We start from the raw sequence: 17230 nt of genomic DNA, 5'->3' as shown, positions 1-17230 counted from the left end.
ACAGAAAATCCGGGGGCCAAAACTGTGTGTGCTGCATCCAACCCACACAGCCACAACCTCAGAGCTGAACTCACTGGGGAAAAATTGAAACTAATTGGGGATTTTTCAAGGGAGCAATTTAACAAAGCTCCTCATCATATCTTGGATGTGGGAGAGCCTGTGTGGGTTTAAAATGGAGCAACAAATGGCAAAGGTGGTGGGGACAGGAGCATTGTGCAGCCTTCACACCCCAGCTCCCTGTGCCACCCCAAATTAACCCATCTCCCCCCAGGTCATCCTGTACAAATACCAGCTCAGTAACATCCTGCTTTTATTGCAATATATGATTTTCTTTGCAATAAAATCCCACCCCTGGACCTGTTTCCCATCTGTGATTATATTCTTGTTCCCCGGGCACAAAGGTTGGCTCGTGCCCTCGGTGGCATGGGCAGAAGGGATAATGGCCTTTTTTAACACCAGGATTTGGGGGTTGGGGGGAAGGGAGGCAATACTGGAAGGGAAATGCCCATTTTCCACAGCTTTTCCCACTGGTGAAGGAGAAGCCACCTTTTATTCCCCATTCCCAACAGGCACTCTCAGGACCCAATGTTGTATTTTTCCATTAAATTTGTGCCCCTGAAGCGTTTTCCCAATAAACAAAAAAAAAATCCCACAAATAAATATGAATTACAATTAGTTATTCAGATTAACAGGGGTCTGTGCTAGAGAGTGGGGAGGTTTTCCTTAGTTCTTTTGGGATTATTTGCGGGGACAGGGATGGATGCTCATGCTGTTTGGCCCTGGCAGCCCATGGGAAAACACGGCAAATCCGCATTTATAATTTTTTTCCGTTTTGTTTCATTTTCCTTTTTATTCGGACATTGCAGAAATAGCCCTGTGTAGTGGATAAAAGTGCAACATACACAATATTTAAGAAAAGGAGGAAAGAAAAACCTGCCTTGAGGTCTGTCAGTCAATCGCAAACAGAAACAAGAATCAAGCCCGGGCGCCAGAGGCGCTTTTTGTCCCCCCCCCTCTTTTTTTTCCCCTTTTGTTTTTATGCACATCATGCAAAATAGTTAAAAAGAAAGATTAGAAAAGAGAAGTCAGAGAAAACCCCACGAGAGATCGACCGAGCCCTAGAAAGAGCAGAAAGCTCCAAGTGCTTCTCGTCTCAGGGAGGGAATCGCTGCCCTCCAGCATCTCCAAGTGTTTGGCACTCTTGTGATTACATTAAATAATTTCTTTTATATATATGTTTTAATACAGTCTGTTAAAGAGAGGAAACTGCCACAATATAAGGAAAAAAAGAAAACAAAACCAAGATCACCCACACTACAGATTGCATGGTAGTTAGAAAAGCTGAGCAACCCCCCCGCCCTCCCCCATACATATAAAATCTGTCCCTTTGCTCACAGCAACCAAGAAGTACAAGCTTTAAAAAATAAACCAGCAATTCTTCCTTCAGGCCTTTCCTTTATAAAAGTTTTGGTTTTCCCCCTCGAGAACCTTAAAACGCGACTAAAATTAAATATATATATATATATCTATTTTATATAATTTCCCAACATCCAAAGACATCAACATAAAAAAAAAGAAACTCATACAGAAGGGGATAGCGTGGTACATCCAAGTGCACGGATTCATTTTTGCAAGATTAAATCATGTAAACAAGGTGCCCGCTGGGAACAACCCTGGCCGGAGGGAGACTCCAGGGGCTGTTCCCCCCGCTCCCCCCATCTCCCGCTGCCCCCTTTCCTCTTACCCCCCGATCTAGCGCGGCACAAGGTTCATCATCTCGAGAAAAGCGATCCCGAGTAATTCAGAGCCGCAGCGTGCCTCCTCCGTCCATCCCTCGGGGCGGGGAGTTTGAAGCAGGTCACTATTTTCCCGATTACATAGATATATTTTAATTTATTATCATTTTTGAATTCACGGCTGGGCTCTGGCTCGCTCGCCGCCCTCCCCTCCCGCGTCTCCGGAGGGCAGGAGGAGCCGCGGGGCCGCAGGCGGGCGCGGGCGGCGTTCGCGGCGCTCGGCGGGCGGTCGCTGCGGTGCTGGGGGTTATTCTCTGCCGATCACCTGTGCCATTGTAAACCGACCCCACCCCGAGCCTCAGCCCAGCGTCCCCAGGGAGGCTTTAAACACCGGGAGGGGCCTTTTCGGAGAGGTTTTGCAGCACATCATCAATTCTATCATCTTCAATAACCACTAGAAAGCAGAAAGAAACAGAAGCGCGATGAATTTTGTGCCGCCGTGCTCCCCCCGCCCAAGGTCACCCTGGGGAGGGTTGGAGGGGTCCCACATCCCTGGTGTGGCTGCTGGCAAAGCTACACGGCCCCGACCGCCGCAGGGCACCCGGCACCGCGTCCCGTCCCCAGGGAGCGTCCCCACTATAGCACGCCCCGGCACTGGTGTCCTGTCCCTGGGGACACCTGGCAAAGGACGTGTCCCCAAGAAAGGTTCTCTCACTTCAGTGCCCCGCGGATGGTCCCCAGAGAATGTGCCCTGTCCCCGAGGAACGTCCCTGCTGCCCTATACCCGGAGAAGTGCCCAGGGCAAAATGTCCTGTCCCCAGGGAAGGTCCTGGCTATCCAACACCCCGGTGACAGTCAGGACGTGATGCCTGACATCCTGCAGGGAGTCTGGTGCATCATGTTTCGTCCCCGGGGACGTCCCCGGTGCCCTGCATCCCCGAAATGTGCTCGATGCCCCCCATCCCTGGGGAAGGAACACGATGCCCATCATCGCTCAGGGAGCCCGGTGCACCATACCCTGTCCCCGGGGACGGTCCCCAGTGCCCTGCATCCCTGGAGAAGGTCCTCGGGACGCGATGCCCGACATCCTCAGGGAGCCCGGTATCATGCCCCGTCCCTGAGGACGGTCCCCAGGATCCCGCATCCCCGGGGAAGGTTCCCGGTACACGATGCCCAGCACTCGCGTGATACCCGCTGCATCCCTCTGCATCCCGCCGCATCCCTGGGGCCGTGACCCGCATCCCGGGCGACTCCCTGTGCACCCGGTCCCTCCGGCACCCACCTCTCTTGCTGCGACCGATCTGCCCCAGCTTGGGCGGCCGCTTGCCCTGCCCGCCGGCCAGGAGCCCGTCGCCGCCGCGGAGGCGAACGGGGAAGGGCAGCTGCCCCACGGCCGCGTCCCCCGCCAGCTGCCCCTCGCCGTAGGGCGGCCCCTCCGACATGGGGGCGGCGGGGGGGGACCCGCCGCCGCCGCCGCCCCCCGACAGCCTCCCGGGGCGCGGGGCCCGCGGGCCCGGGGCAGCGGCGCAGCGGGCGCGGGGCAGCCGCCCCGTCACATCCCGGCCCGGCCGGCGCTGCTCGCGGCTCCGCGGCTGCGGCGGCGGCTCCGGCGGCGACGGCGATAGAGGAGCGGGAGGCGGGACCGGGCGGGGCGGGGCGGGACCGGCTCGGCCCCCGGCACCGGCGGCGGCACCGCCCCGCGGGCTGATCCCGCACCCCGGGGATCCCCGGGACTGCCCCGCCGCCTGCCCCGCAGCGTCCCCGGGGAGCGCGGAGCATCCTCAAGGAGCCCGGGCCTGCCCCGCAGGCTCCCCGCGGAGCACGGAGCTGTCCCGGAGTATCCTCGGGTTGTTCCCAGCATCCCGGAGATCCCAGCGCTGCTTAGCAGACACAGTCTGCGGAGTCCGGAGCTGCTCCGCTTCATCCTCTGGATTCCCCAACCTGCCCCTCAGCATCCCCGCGGAGCCCAGAGCTGCCCTGCAAGGACCCTTGGAGAGCTTACGTGGCCCCACAGCACTTTTGGGGAGCCCAGATCTTCCCCACAGTCACATCTGGGGAGCCTAGACTACCCCACAGACACGTTTAGGGAGCTCAGAGTGAGCCCTCCCCAGCCACTCCTGAAAAGTCTGGAACTGACCCCTCCACCCCCCTGGGGAGCCCTGCGCCAGCTCCCAGGAACCGTGGGCACAGCCTCACGTGCCCTGCAGAGCCATATGGGGGCCTCTGGCACTTTGTGGGGGGCTGCAGCGTGGGGGGATTGGGTGTGCTTGGCTGGGGGTCCCTGGGACCCGTTCCTGCACGAACCTTTCCTGGGGCACTGCAGGAGGACTTCTGAGTCACTTTGAGCTTTCTATGCAGTCACCACAACAGTGTGGGTCTTTTGGGTTATTGCCTGGCAAAGTGAGTGATGGGAAGGCTGGGGATAACATTTTGGGACAGGCCACAGCTATATTGGGGTGTTCAGGCATCTGTGGTGCATCTCCCACAAAAGAGAGCAGGAGGACAGCAGCAAAGAACCTGTTTGTGCAAGGCTGAGTTACAGGATTTCTCTGGAATCAGGAATCAGGAGCCTGGCTCATTTTGGGGCAGACCAGAATGGAAGGACAGGGTGCCTGGTGGTGCCAAGGCTGGGGTGCGCTGTCCCGGGGCTGCTCCCATCTCCAAAGCCCTCGTTTGCTGAAATCCTCAGCCCCCAGAGCTGCACAAGCCCCTCTCCCCTGCACTCCTGCCCGCCCCCGAGCTGTCAGCTTCTTACATAAGGTTGCGGCTACGCCCGAGATATCACAGGGAAAGCTTGGAAACAGGAGGCGAGGGGTAATGGGGAAGCACAGCCCCTCCAAGGAGTATTTTTGGGCTTTACCTGATGCTCCATTCCTGGGCAAAACACCAAGGCTCGAGGCCATGTCTCCGTGAGGAGAACTGACCTCCCTGCTGTCCCCAGTGAGGGGATGAGGCTTTCTGGGGTGGTCGTTCCCCTGAAGAGGAGGGACACCTCTTCCAGCAGATGGGACTCTGCCATTTCAATCTGTCTTCTGGGTTTTGGGGCTGCAGTGTGGCTTTTTGAGCTGTGTTCCGCTGTTCCCTCTGGGATTCTGTTCCGCGGGCTGCCTCGCCCTGCAGGCAGCCACCGCCATCTACAGCTGGTGGGACGTGGCCCTTTCCCGGCACCGGAATCGCCAGGGACCGGCTCCTCCTCCAAATCCAGCCGTGGATTTGTGCCCCACAGCCAGAATGGCCTTCGGACACTGCCCGGCTGTTCTGGTTAATGTTTAATGAGAAACAAACCTTCATCTTCACTGTAAATCCAGGGGGTTTTAAATGCCATTCAATGGGAATGTTTCTTTTTAAATGTGCCTGGGGGATGTGGACAGCTCTGCCTGGAGCAGGGCTGCCCAGGGGCTCTGTCAGTCCTGGGAACTGCTCCTACTTGAGGTTCCCTCATTCCCCAGGAATGTTTCTCTAATTGTCTTCCCCAGCAAATGTTAACTGCAGCAGCACTTTGGGTCCATTAACCCTCTTGGGTGCATATGGGATTTATGGCAAAATAGGAGTGTCAGGGAATTTTCCTTTTTTGTGTCAGTTTGGAGGTTTGGCACCACCTGTATCATGAGGGGACAGCAGTGACTGTCATGTCCAGTGCAGGGGGGACAGGTTCCCCCCTCAGCCAACCTCCAACATGGCTTGGGATGACCCAGACTCACCATGTCCACCTCAGGAAGAACAAACCTCACCACTCCCCTGGAATCCTTCCCTGTTGTTCCCCTGGAATAACACAGACACGCTTTTCATCCTATTTTATTACATCACACCTCAATTGCTATCCCAAGCCAAGCCAAGCACAGCCATCAGCCATTAGCACAGCACTCTCACATCCCCATCCTCACACCCTGGTTTGACAAAGCCATTTTGGGGGGATCACAGAATTACCTGTGTTCACACCCCCTGGTACGAGCTCTCTGACAGCCCCTCCTGCTCCATGAGGCCTTACAGCCCTCTGGCAGCCTCACAAAAATTCTGCAGTCTCCCAGAACCCTTAATGCATTTTATTTCAGTTTTCCCCATGTTTTTATCAGCTGGGTAAAGGGCTGAAGGCTCTGTACCTATGACACAAACCCTTCAAGTCCAAACCTTAACAGAAGAGCTTCAAGCTGCATCTTCCCCCAAGCACGTCACCCTTGGCAAGGAATCATCTCTCTCAAAAACACCTCCATAGCACAGTGTGAGCCCTGGTCAGCTGCCTCCAGTCACCTTTTCAGACTCTGCTCTGGCCCCCTGGTGAAGCAAATGCTCCCTCAAGCTCCCTCCCCTTCCCCAAAACCCACCACCCAAGCAGCGAGGTGACAAAACCCCTTTGCCAGTGGCAGCTTTAAATCCAAAGTCTCCCCGCCGAGAACCAGAAAAAAATTAACTGTTGTACAAGGGAACCACTCTGGTGATGCCCTGCCTGCAGATTGGGCACTTTTTGGGATCGGGAAGCGCCTGGTAGCACTCGTGGCAGGAGCAGACGTGGCCACACTCCAGGAAAACGCAGGATTTGGTGCTGCTCAAGCAGACCACGCAGGAATTTTTGAGAACCTCCCCACCCTCGGCGCTGCCCAGGCGCTCCTGGGCCTGCCGGAACTCCTCCTGCATCTGCCGGAGGTGCTGCCGCTCCCGGTGGTGCCGGTACTGCTTCCGCAGCAGGAAAAACAGCACGGCGCAGGTGGCAAAGCCGAAAACCACTGTCAGGATTTTCCAAAACCGTACGCTGGACTCTTGCTTCTGCAGCAAGGACTGGAAATCCAGGGAGCTCAGGTAGTAGGGCATGCCCTGCTTCGGGGGCTGCAGCTTGATGGTGGCGTTGTCCAGGACCAGCTCTCCCACCCCAGTCAGGGCTGTGCCCACCTTCAGCATCTGCTCCGTCTCCTGGATGCCCTTGGGACGCTCCCCGCTGATGTAGTGGCCGATGACGTCCGTGAAGGACTGGACAGAGGGGTGGAATTTCTCATACACCGTCTCCAGGCCAAGCTCGGCAGCCTCCAGAGGCTTCATCACCCGGACGGTGATGCCGGCGCCATCCTCGGCAGGGACCAGGTCAAAGGGGGTGGTACTGGTTCTCTGGTGGATGATCTTCTCGTAGTCATTCCTGGGGAGGGAGAAGGGGGGGAAGTGAACTGACTGCCCCTGATGGGAAACACAGCCTGGGATGGCCTGCTGGTTTTGGGGACTGCCAGATGGGACACACCCTGAGTGGAGTTTCTTTGATGGGGGTCTCTGGAATGTGGAGCCTTTCCCTTCCGAGGAGGCTGTAATCTGATCCTAAGACTCCTCCCATGGGACATCTGATAAAACCCTGCCCCGGGTGTGTGTCTCCCCTCTCTGGACTTTGCTCAGGCTCCCAGGCCTTTGCCTCCTCCCCGCCATGGCACGGGCTGGGAGGGGAGGGGAGTGGGACATAAAATGGACTCTCGTCCTAAACAACGAAGAGACTTGTCTGTTTCCTCTGCTGTCGGTTGTGGCCTCCCTGGATAGGACCATCACTGTAGCCAAACACTACTACGCTGGAGAACACTTTTCCCCTCACGGCACTGTCCAGGCGTGCACGAGGCAACTCCACCCTCACCTCAGTGCTCCACAAGCAGTGGGGGCTTCCCCCATCCCCACCTACTTCCTCCTCACTTGCCTGTGGCATTCCCAGCTGTCACAAACCATCCCATGAGAAGAAGCACCATGTGTCACACATTCCAATTTGGTGTTACCAAATGCTTATCAAACAGCATCACTGGGCTCTGTTTCAGCAGTTCTGGGACACCTGGGCATGGAGATCACCCAAATCCAATTAATTTCTGTTCTGCAAGTGGGGTTTTTTTTTTAAATGCCATCCTCTGGTGGGGTAACAAAGTGGGGCTGATCAATCTTCAGCCCATGTTGGGCTACTAGATGCTCTCTTCTCCTCCAGCCCCTCTGTGAAAGCCCAAAAATCAACCAAACCCCCCATTATGGCAGCTGTCACTGTGGAGGCTACTCTGGGACCCAGCTTAGAGGCACTTGATCACTCTGGCCATTCCTGAGGCCATTTCAAGCTGTCAGACCTCCCAAGGGCACCACATACCAGAGGTGGGTGGTTCTGTTCCACACCATCTTGTGCTCCTGCAGTGTCAGCCTCTGAACCACCCCCTTGCAGTTCTCCACAAACTGACTGCTCAGCGTGTCCTTCACCGAGCGCACCACACCTGCAATGGGAACACAAGGGCCATGTGACGGCTCGTGAAACAAACCCTGGACAAAGGCTGGCACTCACAGGACCATGGGGAATGGCTTCACTGGGCTGCTAGGAAGAAATCCTCTCCTTCCTGTGAGGCTGGTGAGGGTATCCAGAGCAGCTGTGGCTGCCCCATCCCTGGAAGTGTCCAAGTCCAGGTTGGATAAGGCTTGGAGCAACCTGGGCTAGTGGAAGGTGTACCTGCCCATAGTAGGAGTGGAACTGAATGAGCTTTAAGATCTCTTTCTACCAAAACCATTCTAGAATTCTAAGATGGGGGCAAAAGGGCCAAGAGCCTGTATTTTCTGCTGTCAGGAGTCTGTGGCTGCATGGTGGGGGGGAAATGAGCTGATGGGCACGGGAGGAGGAGCTGGGGATGAAATCTCCAGGTGAGGAGCAGCTGTGGCGCAGGATGTGCCCCCCCACCACCGTCTGGGGTGCCACTTCAGGTCCTGTTTGAAAGGAATGAGGGATTTGTCTTTACAAACAAACTGTGGGTCTGCTGGTAGATAAAACTAGATACTGATAGATGAAAAAAAACAATGGGAAGAACCATAAATTCCATAGGAATTCCACTGACTGACGCAAGGGAAGGGAAAGGGAAAGTGAAAGGAAAAGGAAAGTGAAAGGGAAAGGTGAGGACAGGTTATACATTAGAAAGGGGTCTTAGGTATCAGGCATTTCAGGCAGTCTGCACCTCTCAAGTGCCTCAGCCATTAGGGAAAGAGAGAGGGAAATGCGGCCGGGAAGTGAGAATAAAAAGGAGGCTGCATCCTCTAGTAATTTGAGAGGCCCCATGGGAAACGCCCATGACCTCTCCCTTGGTTCAAATAAAGTTATAGGACTCCTCTGTCTCCTTTTTGGACATAAACCTCTGGTGTTTGTACACAACCCTACCTTCTATGACTGCGTAGGGCACGCAGCGTCCGGGCGCCTCCAGCAGCACGGCCCGCAGGTCCCCGTCCAGCCGGACCTTCCGGGCGCCCTGCGGGAGCAAACAGAGGCCGCGGCTCAGCCAGCGAGACCAGGCCGCGGCTCGGGGGCCGGGCACATGCATTACCCCGTCGCACCCCTCACACCCACCTCGAGCCCGCGGGCCACGCGAGCCTTCTGCCGGTAGATGGAGTAGAGCAGGGCGGTGATGGCGGTGCTGGTGGCCAAGAGCACGGCCTGTGCGGCCGAGGGCCGCCCGCCGCCCTCCATGGCCGCAGGGCCCGTCGTTACCACGGCAACCACGAGACGCGCCGGCGCGTGGTGATGACATCACGAGATGCGTTCTGGCCGCCGCAGTGCCGCCATAGAGACGGGGGGTCCGCCAAGGCCGGGCGGGGCGTGGGGGCTCCACACAGCCCTGGTGGGGTGCGGGGTAACACGGAGTGTCCCCCTACAGAGGTTGTGAGTCAGGGGAGGCGGGTCAGATCCCGGCCCCACAGAGCTTTAGGGGGATAAGCCCCGTCCGAGTTTGGGGGAGCGGGACAGGTGGCAGCCTCCACACCTCTTTTACCCCCACCTCCACCCTGGGGTCTTGGGAAGGACATCAAACTCCAGCCTCACCAGTATCTGAGGGAGATTAGCCCAAATCCCAGCCACCCCCTAGGATCCTGGCAGCTGGCCCCAAATCCTAATGCCCCTGGGTGTGGAGGGGGAGCATCCCCCATAGCCTCCCCGCCACCTTGGGGCTGGAGGGGCAATCCAAATTTCACCTGCTAAGTTTGGGGGGACAGTGGTCAGACCAAAGTCTGTCCCCCCGTGGCTCGGAGGGTTTATCTCTCCAAATCCCAGCCCTATAACACCTTGGGGAGGGGCTTACAACCCCTCGCTGGGCTGTGGGGCAGCAGCACCACCTGGTCCCCACTGCGGGGGCTCAGCCTCAGGACACAGCCCCCAGCCCCACTTTGCAGAGTCCTTTCTCCCACCCCACAAAGGGCCATGGCAGGGTGGCAGGTCGCTGCTGGGGAGGACACAAACATCCCCCATCCCCACCCCCCATCTCCTTACCATCATTTATTCTGGGAAAGCAGAAAAAGGGGAAGAAAAAAATAGCAATTTTTTTGTAAATTATTGATCTTCAGGCCCTTGGTGCTAATTTGGAGGGAGGGGGATGGGTGGTGCAGGCAAGTTGTGCTCCCCAGTGGAGTCCAGGGGGCCAAACCTCCGTCACTGCTCCCCCGACGTGGGTGGCACCGCCCCCCCCCATATTTAAAAAATGAAGTTGCCATGACTACGCAGAGCAGTACTCCCCCGCCCTCGGTGCTGCAGGAAAACACCGTGGACTCCGCAGCCCCCCCTCCTTGGCTTGCCTTTCGAGGGGTAAAAGCAATATAAACCCCCCAAACTGCCTCAGAGCCGAGCTTAACTCTGTTGTCCGCCAAGGTCCGGGCGAGACACAGGCGCCGTCACACTGCAGAAAACACACATTAATTTTATTATTATGGCCGCTGTGGAGGAGGCACGGGAGCAGGTTCATGTGCGGGGCCGGGGGGGGTCCCTGGGGTGCAAACCCACCACCACCACGGCTCTTCCTGCAAGCGGAGCTGCTGTCTTGTCCAGATTGCTCCCCGAGGAGGGTCCAGCACCGGCTCAGGGCGCAGGGAGGGCACCTCGTGCTCCGCCGGCACTCAGCACACGGCGGCTCGGGGCCCGCGCAGGCTGCATCCCCTCATGTCGCTGGCCAGCCGCAGCACGGCCGCTCGCTCGGGGTCCCCCAAGGGCGTCCCGGCGCCGAAGGCCTCCTCCTCCTCCTCCTCCAGGATGGAGCTGAGCCTTGGGGCGCAGCGGGCCCGCTCGGCCGGCGGGCGGTAGGGACACTTAGCGTTGAGCAGCCTTCGGAGCGGCACCAAAGGCACGATGGCGTCGCCCAGGAGCTGCTGCTGGACGTGGCGGAAATCGCTCTGTCTCTTGAGGCGCTTGAACTCGTTGAAGGCGGAGGCCGAGGTCTGGTAGAGGAGCAGGGCCATGGCGCGTGCCTTGTCGGCCTTGGAGACCAGCACGGCGTGGCAGCGCAGCACCACCGCCTTGTTCTTCACCTGGTGCCGGTACACCCAGGCGAACACCTTGGGGTGCCGGCGGTCGGCGGCGCAGTAGGTGATGCGGTGCAGCAGGTACGCGTGGCCCGGCCGGCGGGCCCCCTTCTCGCAGGGCGTCATGCGAATGCCGTGAGGGCCCAGCGTCAGCGTCATCTTGGCCCCGCCGGCGCCCGCCTCGCTCTTGGCCCAAATCTTGCCCACCGCTTCTTCGGTGCAGCCCTCGCCCTTGGCGTGCAGGGTGACGGCATTGCCCAGGTACCTCACCGTGTACGTCGGGTCCTCCTTGTTCAGCTCCACTTTCTGGCGCTTCCCGCGGAAGACGTTTCCCAGGCGCTCCAGCGGGCACTCGGGCAGCAGGTCCGGGCAGGAGCGGAGGAAGCCGGCCAGCAGCGCCGCGTAGCTCAGCCCCGGCCCCAGGCTCTTGCCTTTGCACTTACGTTCATTTTCCACCAGCACGAACTTGCTCCGGCGCCAGGGCAGCATCTCGGCTCCGCTCCGCTAATGCCGGCCTCGCTCGCAAGCAGCGGGACCACCCCCCGAGCCCCGATGCCGGTTTGGGGGGTGTCCCAGCACCCCCCGCGCAGGGGGTCTTTCCCCTTCCCCGGCAGCGGGATGCGGCCCCGTGTCCGATCCGGCTGCCCACGGAGGATGCGGAGCCGAGGAGCCGCCGCGTTCCGGGTGCCGCCTGCGCCTGATGCTGCGGGAGCGGCAGCGGCGGCGGCTGCGGGGACGCGGCTCTCCGTGGGCTGCTCCACCTCCCCGAGCACGCGGGGAGCCGCCGGTGAGCGGCCCCCGCCGGCTCCGTGCGCGCCCGCTCCGTGCCCCGGCTGCGAGAGGAAGCCGGGGGGGAATCCAGCCCCCATTCTCCATGCAACAGCCAGACCCCCAGCACCGAAACCCACCGGCGACAGGGGATATTCCCTCATTTCCCACCCGGGTTGGGGGATGATTTTGGGAAGGTCAGATGATGGCTTCTGACACGGGAACGACAAAAAGGTGGGGGGTTCCCCTAAATCAATACATGTCACAAGGGTGTGTGCCAGGATTTGCAGATCCTGCAGGTTTGCTGGCATTTTTTCCTCCAAGCCTCCCATTTGCTCCTGTTATTTCCAAGCCAGTCAGACCTCCTTGCTGCTCATCTCCTTTTGGGCTGAGCTGGCTTTTAACCTGTTGCTTTTATCTCTGGCCAAGGCTCTAGGACAGCTTCTCTCCAGGAGAATGGAATGTTATTTCCCCATGGCACAGCTCAGGGGGGATTTTTGGGGAGCACTGCAAGGTTTCAGCCCTGCAGTGGAGACTGAGACCGCTCAGGATTCAGTGCCTTTGGCTCAAACCCTGATTTTCACCTTTTTTTCTTTTTTTTCTTTTTTCATCTGGAGGTAAAGCAGGGAGACCCTTGGGGATGCTCTGTTTGCCTTGGGATTAAAAAATGGGGAGGAGAAAGGGGTAGAATGTTCCCCCACATTCCCCCACTTTTAGTCTGCTTGAGGAAGAAAATCAGAGTGGGGTGTTGCAGGGAACGGGAAGCCATTTCCCAGCAGCTTCCCAGATTTTCTGCAGTTTGAGTGAAGCAAATACAACCTTAAAATAGCAGCTTCACAGGCAGACAGCACCAGCCCCACTCTCTCACTGCCGCGGCCTCAACAGCCTTGTAAGATTTTGCAGCCAAAATAATAAAAAATGCATGAATTTATCTGGTTTTCAGCTTTTCTTATGCAAACATGGGCTGTATGGTTTGCTCCTAGTGCAAGGATGGTTTTGGGGAGATGACAATTAGGGAATTAGTGCTAATGAGGGAGATTTCTAGCTATGCTAGCCTCTGTCTTTCATAATTTCTGTTTTTGCTCTTGATGGCTGAGGTGAGGACCGTGTATACTTGCTCAGTGTTCATATTGAGAGGGCAGATGTGAACCACCCTGGAAGCTTCTTTATTTACAGATTCCACATTATTGGGGTCGGGGAGGGGCTGTGGTGTCCCTCTACACTGGTTTGATCCCACAGTGCCACCCACAAATTGCCCTAGGACTGGTTTTCCTTTTTTCTCCCAGATTTTGGGGGGCAAGGGAGACTCTGCACTGCATTGTATATAGGGGAAAAAAACCTGGATTTGCACTTGAAAGCTGAGAAAAGGAGCTGTGGGCTGGTTCAGGGCTGCCAATCCTTGATCTCACTCACTGCCCTGACAAGTAGTGAACTGTCATTGCTGGGCTCCAGAGTCAACAAGCACCCTGGCAGTGTGTGGAAGGTGGATTTCCTGGTTATCCCTTGGACAATACGGATCTCAGCATCCCAGCTTTGGTTTCTTGGGGTGCCTGTGGTGGTCTCACTGTCCCATACTCAGTTTCAGCTCCTGGAGTTTCAGCCCCATCAGAAGACACTCCCAATTTGGATGCTGCTTCCCAGCCTGTTGTGGCTCCTCAGCAGTGACCCAGCGGCAAGATTTGATGGCAAAACCAGCAGGTAAGGACAAAATCCTCCCAAAATCCAAGAAACTGGACAAAAATCCCAGTGATAAATCCCTGGGACCTGTGACAGCTGTCCTTGCAGCTAGAAAATGGGGCAGAAAGCTCCTTGGGCAAGGGGAAAAATAGAGAATTCTTTAATTAAAAAGCAATTTGATGATCACCTGGGAGCCCTTTACCTTGCGTGGGCTGATTCCCATGGAAGCACCAGCCAAACTGAATTTGGGCTCCAGCATGAGGGCATCTGAAATTGGACTTTTGACCACCTGTGTCTTCAGCCAGTTTCCCCTGCTGCTTGTAGTTAGAAGACCCGGAAAAATATTATTTTTTATGATAATTTTTTTTTATGCTTTCAATCTTATTAATTTATTTCTTTTGATCTCACTGATCAGGAGCTGTTGTTCCTTCCCATCAGGAATGATCTAAGGACATTTTCCTGCGGAGCCACAGAACCAGTTTTGAACTGAGGAGGAAAAAAACCTCCAGGATGGCGGCCGACAAATATTCTGCCAGGACAGAGAAAGGAGGAAGTAAATAACGAAAACAGGAGAAATTGGAAAAAATGAGGCAGCAGGCAGGGAAAGGATGTGGGAATCCCTGAATACGGTGCTTTGGGGGCCAGGGCTGCCCCTGAGGATGCTTTCCAGAGTTCAGCCCCGTGCCGGGGCGTTATCCTGGCGTCCCGGCCAGCCTATTTTCCTGGCGAGGAAATATTTAACCGCGGCGTCAGCAGGCAGGGCAGGCAGCTGCAGCAATGGAGAGAAGCGGGCAGCACCCGTTCCCTGCTGTCCCCCCAGGCCAGCCTCAGGGTGACCATCTCCAGCTCCTGCTGCGCCGCAGCCGGGAGGCCAAAAACTGCGCCTATTGCCCCTACAGCCAGTTCCCAGTGGGAGCTGCACTGCTCACCAGCGGAGGAGAGATCTTCTCAGGTAAGATGGGCTCTGAGACCCCCCCAGGGATTTCGGGGAACCCCTCAGCAAGCCTTGGGTTGTGTGTGAGGGTGTAGCAGGGTCATCCTGGGGTGCTGGTGTTGTGTGTCCTCCCCCGCTGCCTCCTGACAGCCTCCATCCGGGACCGAGCCAAAGATCACAGTGGATGGGAAAATAAATAGGGGAAGCAGGGGAAATGGCTTTTCTTTGTCAATTCCCCAAGAAGAAATGAGCTGGTGAGATTTGGGGTGGCTGATGCCGGGGTTGTCCCTGCAGGGTGCAATGTGGAGAATGCCTGCTACAGCCTGGGGATGTGTGCCGAGCGTGGTGCCATCCAAAAAGCCATCTCTGAGGGGCACACCAGCTTCAAGGCCATGGCCATCACCAGGTGAGGGTGCTCCGAGAGCTGGAGTGGTGAGGGATAGGGTGGGAATCAGCAGGAGATCCCCCACTGCTCCTCAGGGAAAAGGAGGAGCTGCTGCAGCTTTTGCAGCAGCTCCATCGTTTGGGGGAGGGAAATAAAGCTTTTACATGTTTTTTTTGGAGGAATTGGGGGGCAAATCTGCTGTGGCTTGTATTTATTGGGGGATGAAGGTCTTCTGCAAGTGTTCTCCCGTCCTCTGACCTCAGGACTCTGTACCCTTCTCCTTTGGCAGTGACATGGGGGACCACTTCATCACACCCTGTGGCGCCTGCAGACAAGTGATGAGAGAGGTGACAGCTTGTGTGGGGTTCTGTGGCTCATTCCCTGATTCCAGACACCATCCCCTGACCCCAGGCATCTCCCCCTAAAACACCTGGAGGTTCCAAGGAGGGTGCAACCCCTCCATCCTCAGCCCCAGGGCTGGCTCCAGGCTCCTCAGATTTCATTATCCCCTGGCAAAGGGGTATTCCTGACCTGGGTGGGTGTTCAGTGGGAATTCATTAGCTCACCTTCCAGGGGCAGGGTTTTGCCCTTGAGTCCTTGCTCTGGCAAGCCTGAAAATGGGGGTTTTCCTGCAAAAGGTGAGCTTCCCACAGATCCTGTCCAGCTCTCATCTCCCTCCTCCTGGGAATCCCAGCACCCACACCCTGTTTTGGGGTTGTTAATATTTAATGGGAAGGTAATGCTGATAAACCAAACCAAAATACGTGTAATAGAGAGGGATGCTCCCTGTGAACCTGAAAAGGTATATGAGTAATCTGGGGAAGAAATGCAGCTTCTTCCCTTCTTCTTCTCCCTCATCAGGCTCTTCTTTCTCCTCCTCCAGTTTGGCACAGACTGGGATGTCTACCTGACCAAAGGAGATGGCACCTACATTGTCAAGAGGCTGGAGGAGCTGCTGCCACTCTCTTTTGGCCCTGAGGACCTGAAGAAGGTCTGAGCAGCATGGCCGCCACCAGCCTTTGCCCTTAGGCACAGGGGACAATGGTTTTCCCCGATTTTCTCAGCCTATAAGCAACTTTTTGGGAACAACACGGTGGGAAATTTGTTTATACCGTTAAGTTGCCTGTTCCTCTGTCTCATCCTCTAATTCAGTGTTGATTTGCAGACTCCAGCTCCACCTTGCCCCGAGGAAATGGCTAAATCAAATCATAGAAATTCCCTGTTATTAGTGAAAAAAGCGTCCAGACATCCCTGTAGGCAAGGGAGGACATGGGTTTGGTGCAGAACTCAAACAGGCTTTGGTACAGAAACCACTCCTGAATAATGCAAAATCATTGCTTGGGAAAGTGCCGGATCCTTCAGCTCTAAAAAGAAGTGAAAGCAAGAGGGGAAAGGTCCATCAACCCCAGAAGTAATTAGTGACCCAATCCAGATTACGTGGATTGCAGGATGGTTATTGCACTGACCGTGTCCTTTGCTCCTTTCTTCCCAGCTTGTTTTCCTTACTTTTATTCTGTGGGGTGAAGAAGAGGACAAGGAATTTTTGGGGTGTTCTGGAGGGTTTTGTGCCTCCAGGGTAATGCCATTTGTTGATTGTGTACTGATTTATAATACAATGATTAACAAATTAATTACATTTCCCAACCACCGCTGGGTTGAGCATTTCTGCCATGCCCAAGTGAACTAAAAGCAGTTCTGGTTTATCTCCTGAATGAATGAAACACAGGGAGCGGGGTCTTGGGGCTGTCCTGCAGCCCAGGTAGGGCTGGGGGGTGCTGGATGTGCCCTGGGAACCTCATGAGGTTCAACAAAGCCGAGTGCAGGGTGCTGCCCCTGGCTCAGGGCAGCCCCTCAGTATCCCTACTGGTTGGGGAATGTAGAACACTCCTGCTGGGAAGGACTTGGAGATGCTGCTGGATGAGAGGCTGGATGAGCCTCTCTGTGGGGCTGATCCCACAGCACGGGCAGCAGGGGAGGGATTCTGGCACAGGCTGCTCAGAAAAGCTGTGGCTGCCCCTGGATTCCTGGAAGTGTCCAAGGCCAGGCTGAACAAGGCTTGGAGCAACCTGGGATCGTGGAAGGTGTCCCTGCTCATGGCAAGGGACTGGATGAGCTTTGAGGTCCCCTCCAGCTCAAATCAGGCTGTGACTCTGTGATTTGACGATTCCACGCACTGGGCTGTGCCGTGGCGGTTTCCAGGGCAGTGCCGTGCTCCATGCCAAGGCACTCCCAGCTGTGGCATCCATACCCTGCATTGCACAAGGCTTTACGTTGGTTGCACCCTGCTGTGTGCCCTGCTCCATGACCCATTCCATGCCCTGCTTGATGCCCCACACCATCTCCCCTTCCATATCCTGCTTTGTGCCTTGCTACATATCCCCTTCCATGCCCTGTTGAGTAGTCCACTCCATGCCCGCCTCCATGTCTTGTTCTATGCCCCATTCCATGTCCCACTCCCATGCCCTGCTC

The 17230-nt window shown here is 56.5% G+C and overlaps 4 protein-coding genes across 5 annotated transcripts; 1 reads left to right on the top strand and 3 right to left on the bottom strand.

Moving 5' to 3' along the window:
• Nucleotides 1-830: 830 nt before the first annotated feature.
• On the bottom strand, nucleotides 831-4948 carry CAMK2N1 (calcium/calmodulin dependent protein kinase II inhibitor 1). Of its 2 annotated transcripts, none has more exons than XR_007779290.1 (2): nucleotides 4597-4948; nucleotides 831-2190 (listed from the first exon to the last, which is right to left on the bottom strand). XR_007779290.1 is itself a non-coding variant. In XM_030232851.2 (2 exons), the coding sequence occupies exons 1-2, from the start codon at nucleotides 3176-3178 to the stop codon at nucleotides 2120-2122; spliced, it is 231 nt and encodes a 76-aa protein (XP_030088711.1). In that variant the 5' UTR covers nucleotides 3179-3233; the 3' UTR covers nucleotides 831-2119. The 2 variants fall into 2 exon arrangements, 1 of the variants encoding a protein (XP_030088711.1); XM_030232851.2 differs by lacking the exon at nucleotides 4597-4948 and adding an exon at nucleotides 3019-3233.
• A 567-nt stretch (nucleotides 4949-5515) lies between these two features.
• MUL1 (mitochondrial E3 ubiquitin protein ligase 1) lies at nucleotides 5516-9212 on the bottom strand. Its single transcript, XM_030233737.2, has 4 exons — nucleotides 9061-9212; nucleotides 8875-8962; nucleotides 7828-7948; nucleotides 5516-6861 (listed from the first exon to the last, which is right to left on the bottom strand). The coding sequence occupies exons 1-4, from the start codon at nucleotides 9178-9180 to the stop codon at nucleotides 6141-6143; spliced, it is 1050 nt and encodes a 349-aa protein (XP_030089597.1). The 5' UTR covers nucleotides 9181-9212; the 3' UTR covers nucleotides 5516-6140.
• A 1161-nt stretch (nucleotides 9213-10373) lies between these two features.
• FAM43B (family with sequence similarity 43 member B) lies at nucleotides 10374-11724 on the bottom strand. Its single transcript, XM_050982525.1, has one exon. The coding sequence runs from the start codon at nucleotides 11484-11486 to the stop codon at nucleotides 10596-10598; it is 891 nt and encodes a 296-aa protein (XP_050838482.1). The 5' UTR covers nucleotides 11487-11724; the 3' UTR covers nucleotides 10374-10595.
• Nucleotides 11725-14171: 2447 nt separating this feature from the next.
• On the top strand, nucleotides 14172-16408 carry CDA (cytidine deaminase). The gene is made up of 4 exons (XM_009099591.4): nucleotides 14172-14394; nucleotides 14671-14782; nucleotides 15051-15108; nucleotides 15645-16408. The coding sequence occupies exons 1-4, from the start codon at nucleotides 14220-14222 to the stop codon at nucleotides 15756-15758; spliced, it is 459 nt and encodes a 152-aa protein (XP_009097839.1). The 5' UTR covers nucleotides 14172-14219; the 3' UTR covers nucleotides 15759-16408.
• The last annotated feature ends 822 nt before the right edge of the window (nucleotides 16409-17230 follow it).

This window comes from Serinus canaria, chromosome 21 (genome assembly GCF_022539315.1).
Source record: "Serinus canaria isolate serCan28SL12 chromosome 21, serCan2020, whole genome shotgun sequence".
In the NCBI taxonomy this organism is placed as follows: Eukaryota; Metazoa; Chordata; class Aves; order Passeriformes; family Fringillidae; genus Serinus; species Serinus canaria.
This window is presented reverse-complemented; position numbering and strand designations above follow the sequence as displayed.

Coding starts and splice junctions, on each gene's coding strand:
- CDA (XM_009099591.4), top strand. CDS start 14,220: ATGGAGAGAAGCGGGCAGCACCCGTTCCCTGCTGTCCCCCCAGGCCAG. Junction 14,783..15,050: donor AAGGCCATGGCCATCACCAG/GTGAGGGTGCTC, acceptor CTCCTTTGGCAG/TGACATGGGGGACCACTTCA. Junction 15,109..15,644: donor GCAGACAAGTGATGAGAGAG/GTGACAGCTTGT, acceptor CTCCTCCTCCAG/TTTGGCACAGACTGGGATGT.
- MUL1 (XM_030233737.2), bottom strand. CDS start 9,180: ATGGAGGGCGGCGGGCGGCCCTCGGCCGCACAGGCCGTGCTCTTGGCC. Junction 7,949..8,874: donor GCCCTACGCAGTCATAGAAG/GTAGGGTTGTGT, acceptor TTCCCATTGCAG/GTGTGGTGCGCTCGGTGAAG. Junction 6,862..7,827: donor AACAGAACCACCCACCTCTG/GTATGTGGTGCC, acceptor CTCCCTCCCCAG/GAATGACTACGAGAAGATCA.
- FAM43B (XM_050982525.1), bottom strand. CDS start 11,486: ATGCTGCCCTGGCGCCGGAGCAAGTTCGTGCTGGTGGAAAATGAACGT.
- CAMK2N1 (XM_030232851.2), bottom strand. CDS start 3,178: ATGTCGGAGGGGCCGCCCTACGGCGAGGGGCAGCTGGCGGGGGACGCG. Junction 2,191..3,018: donor GATCGGTCGCAGCAAGAGAG/GTGGGTGCCGGA, acceptor TCTGCTTTCTAG/TGGTTATTGAAGATGATAGA.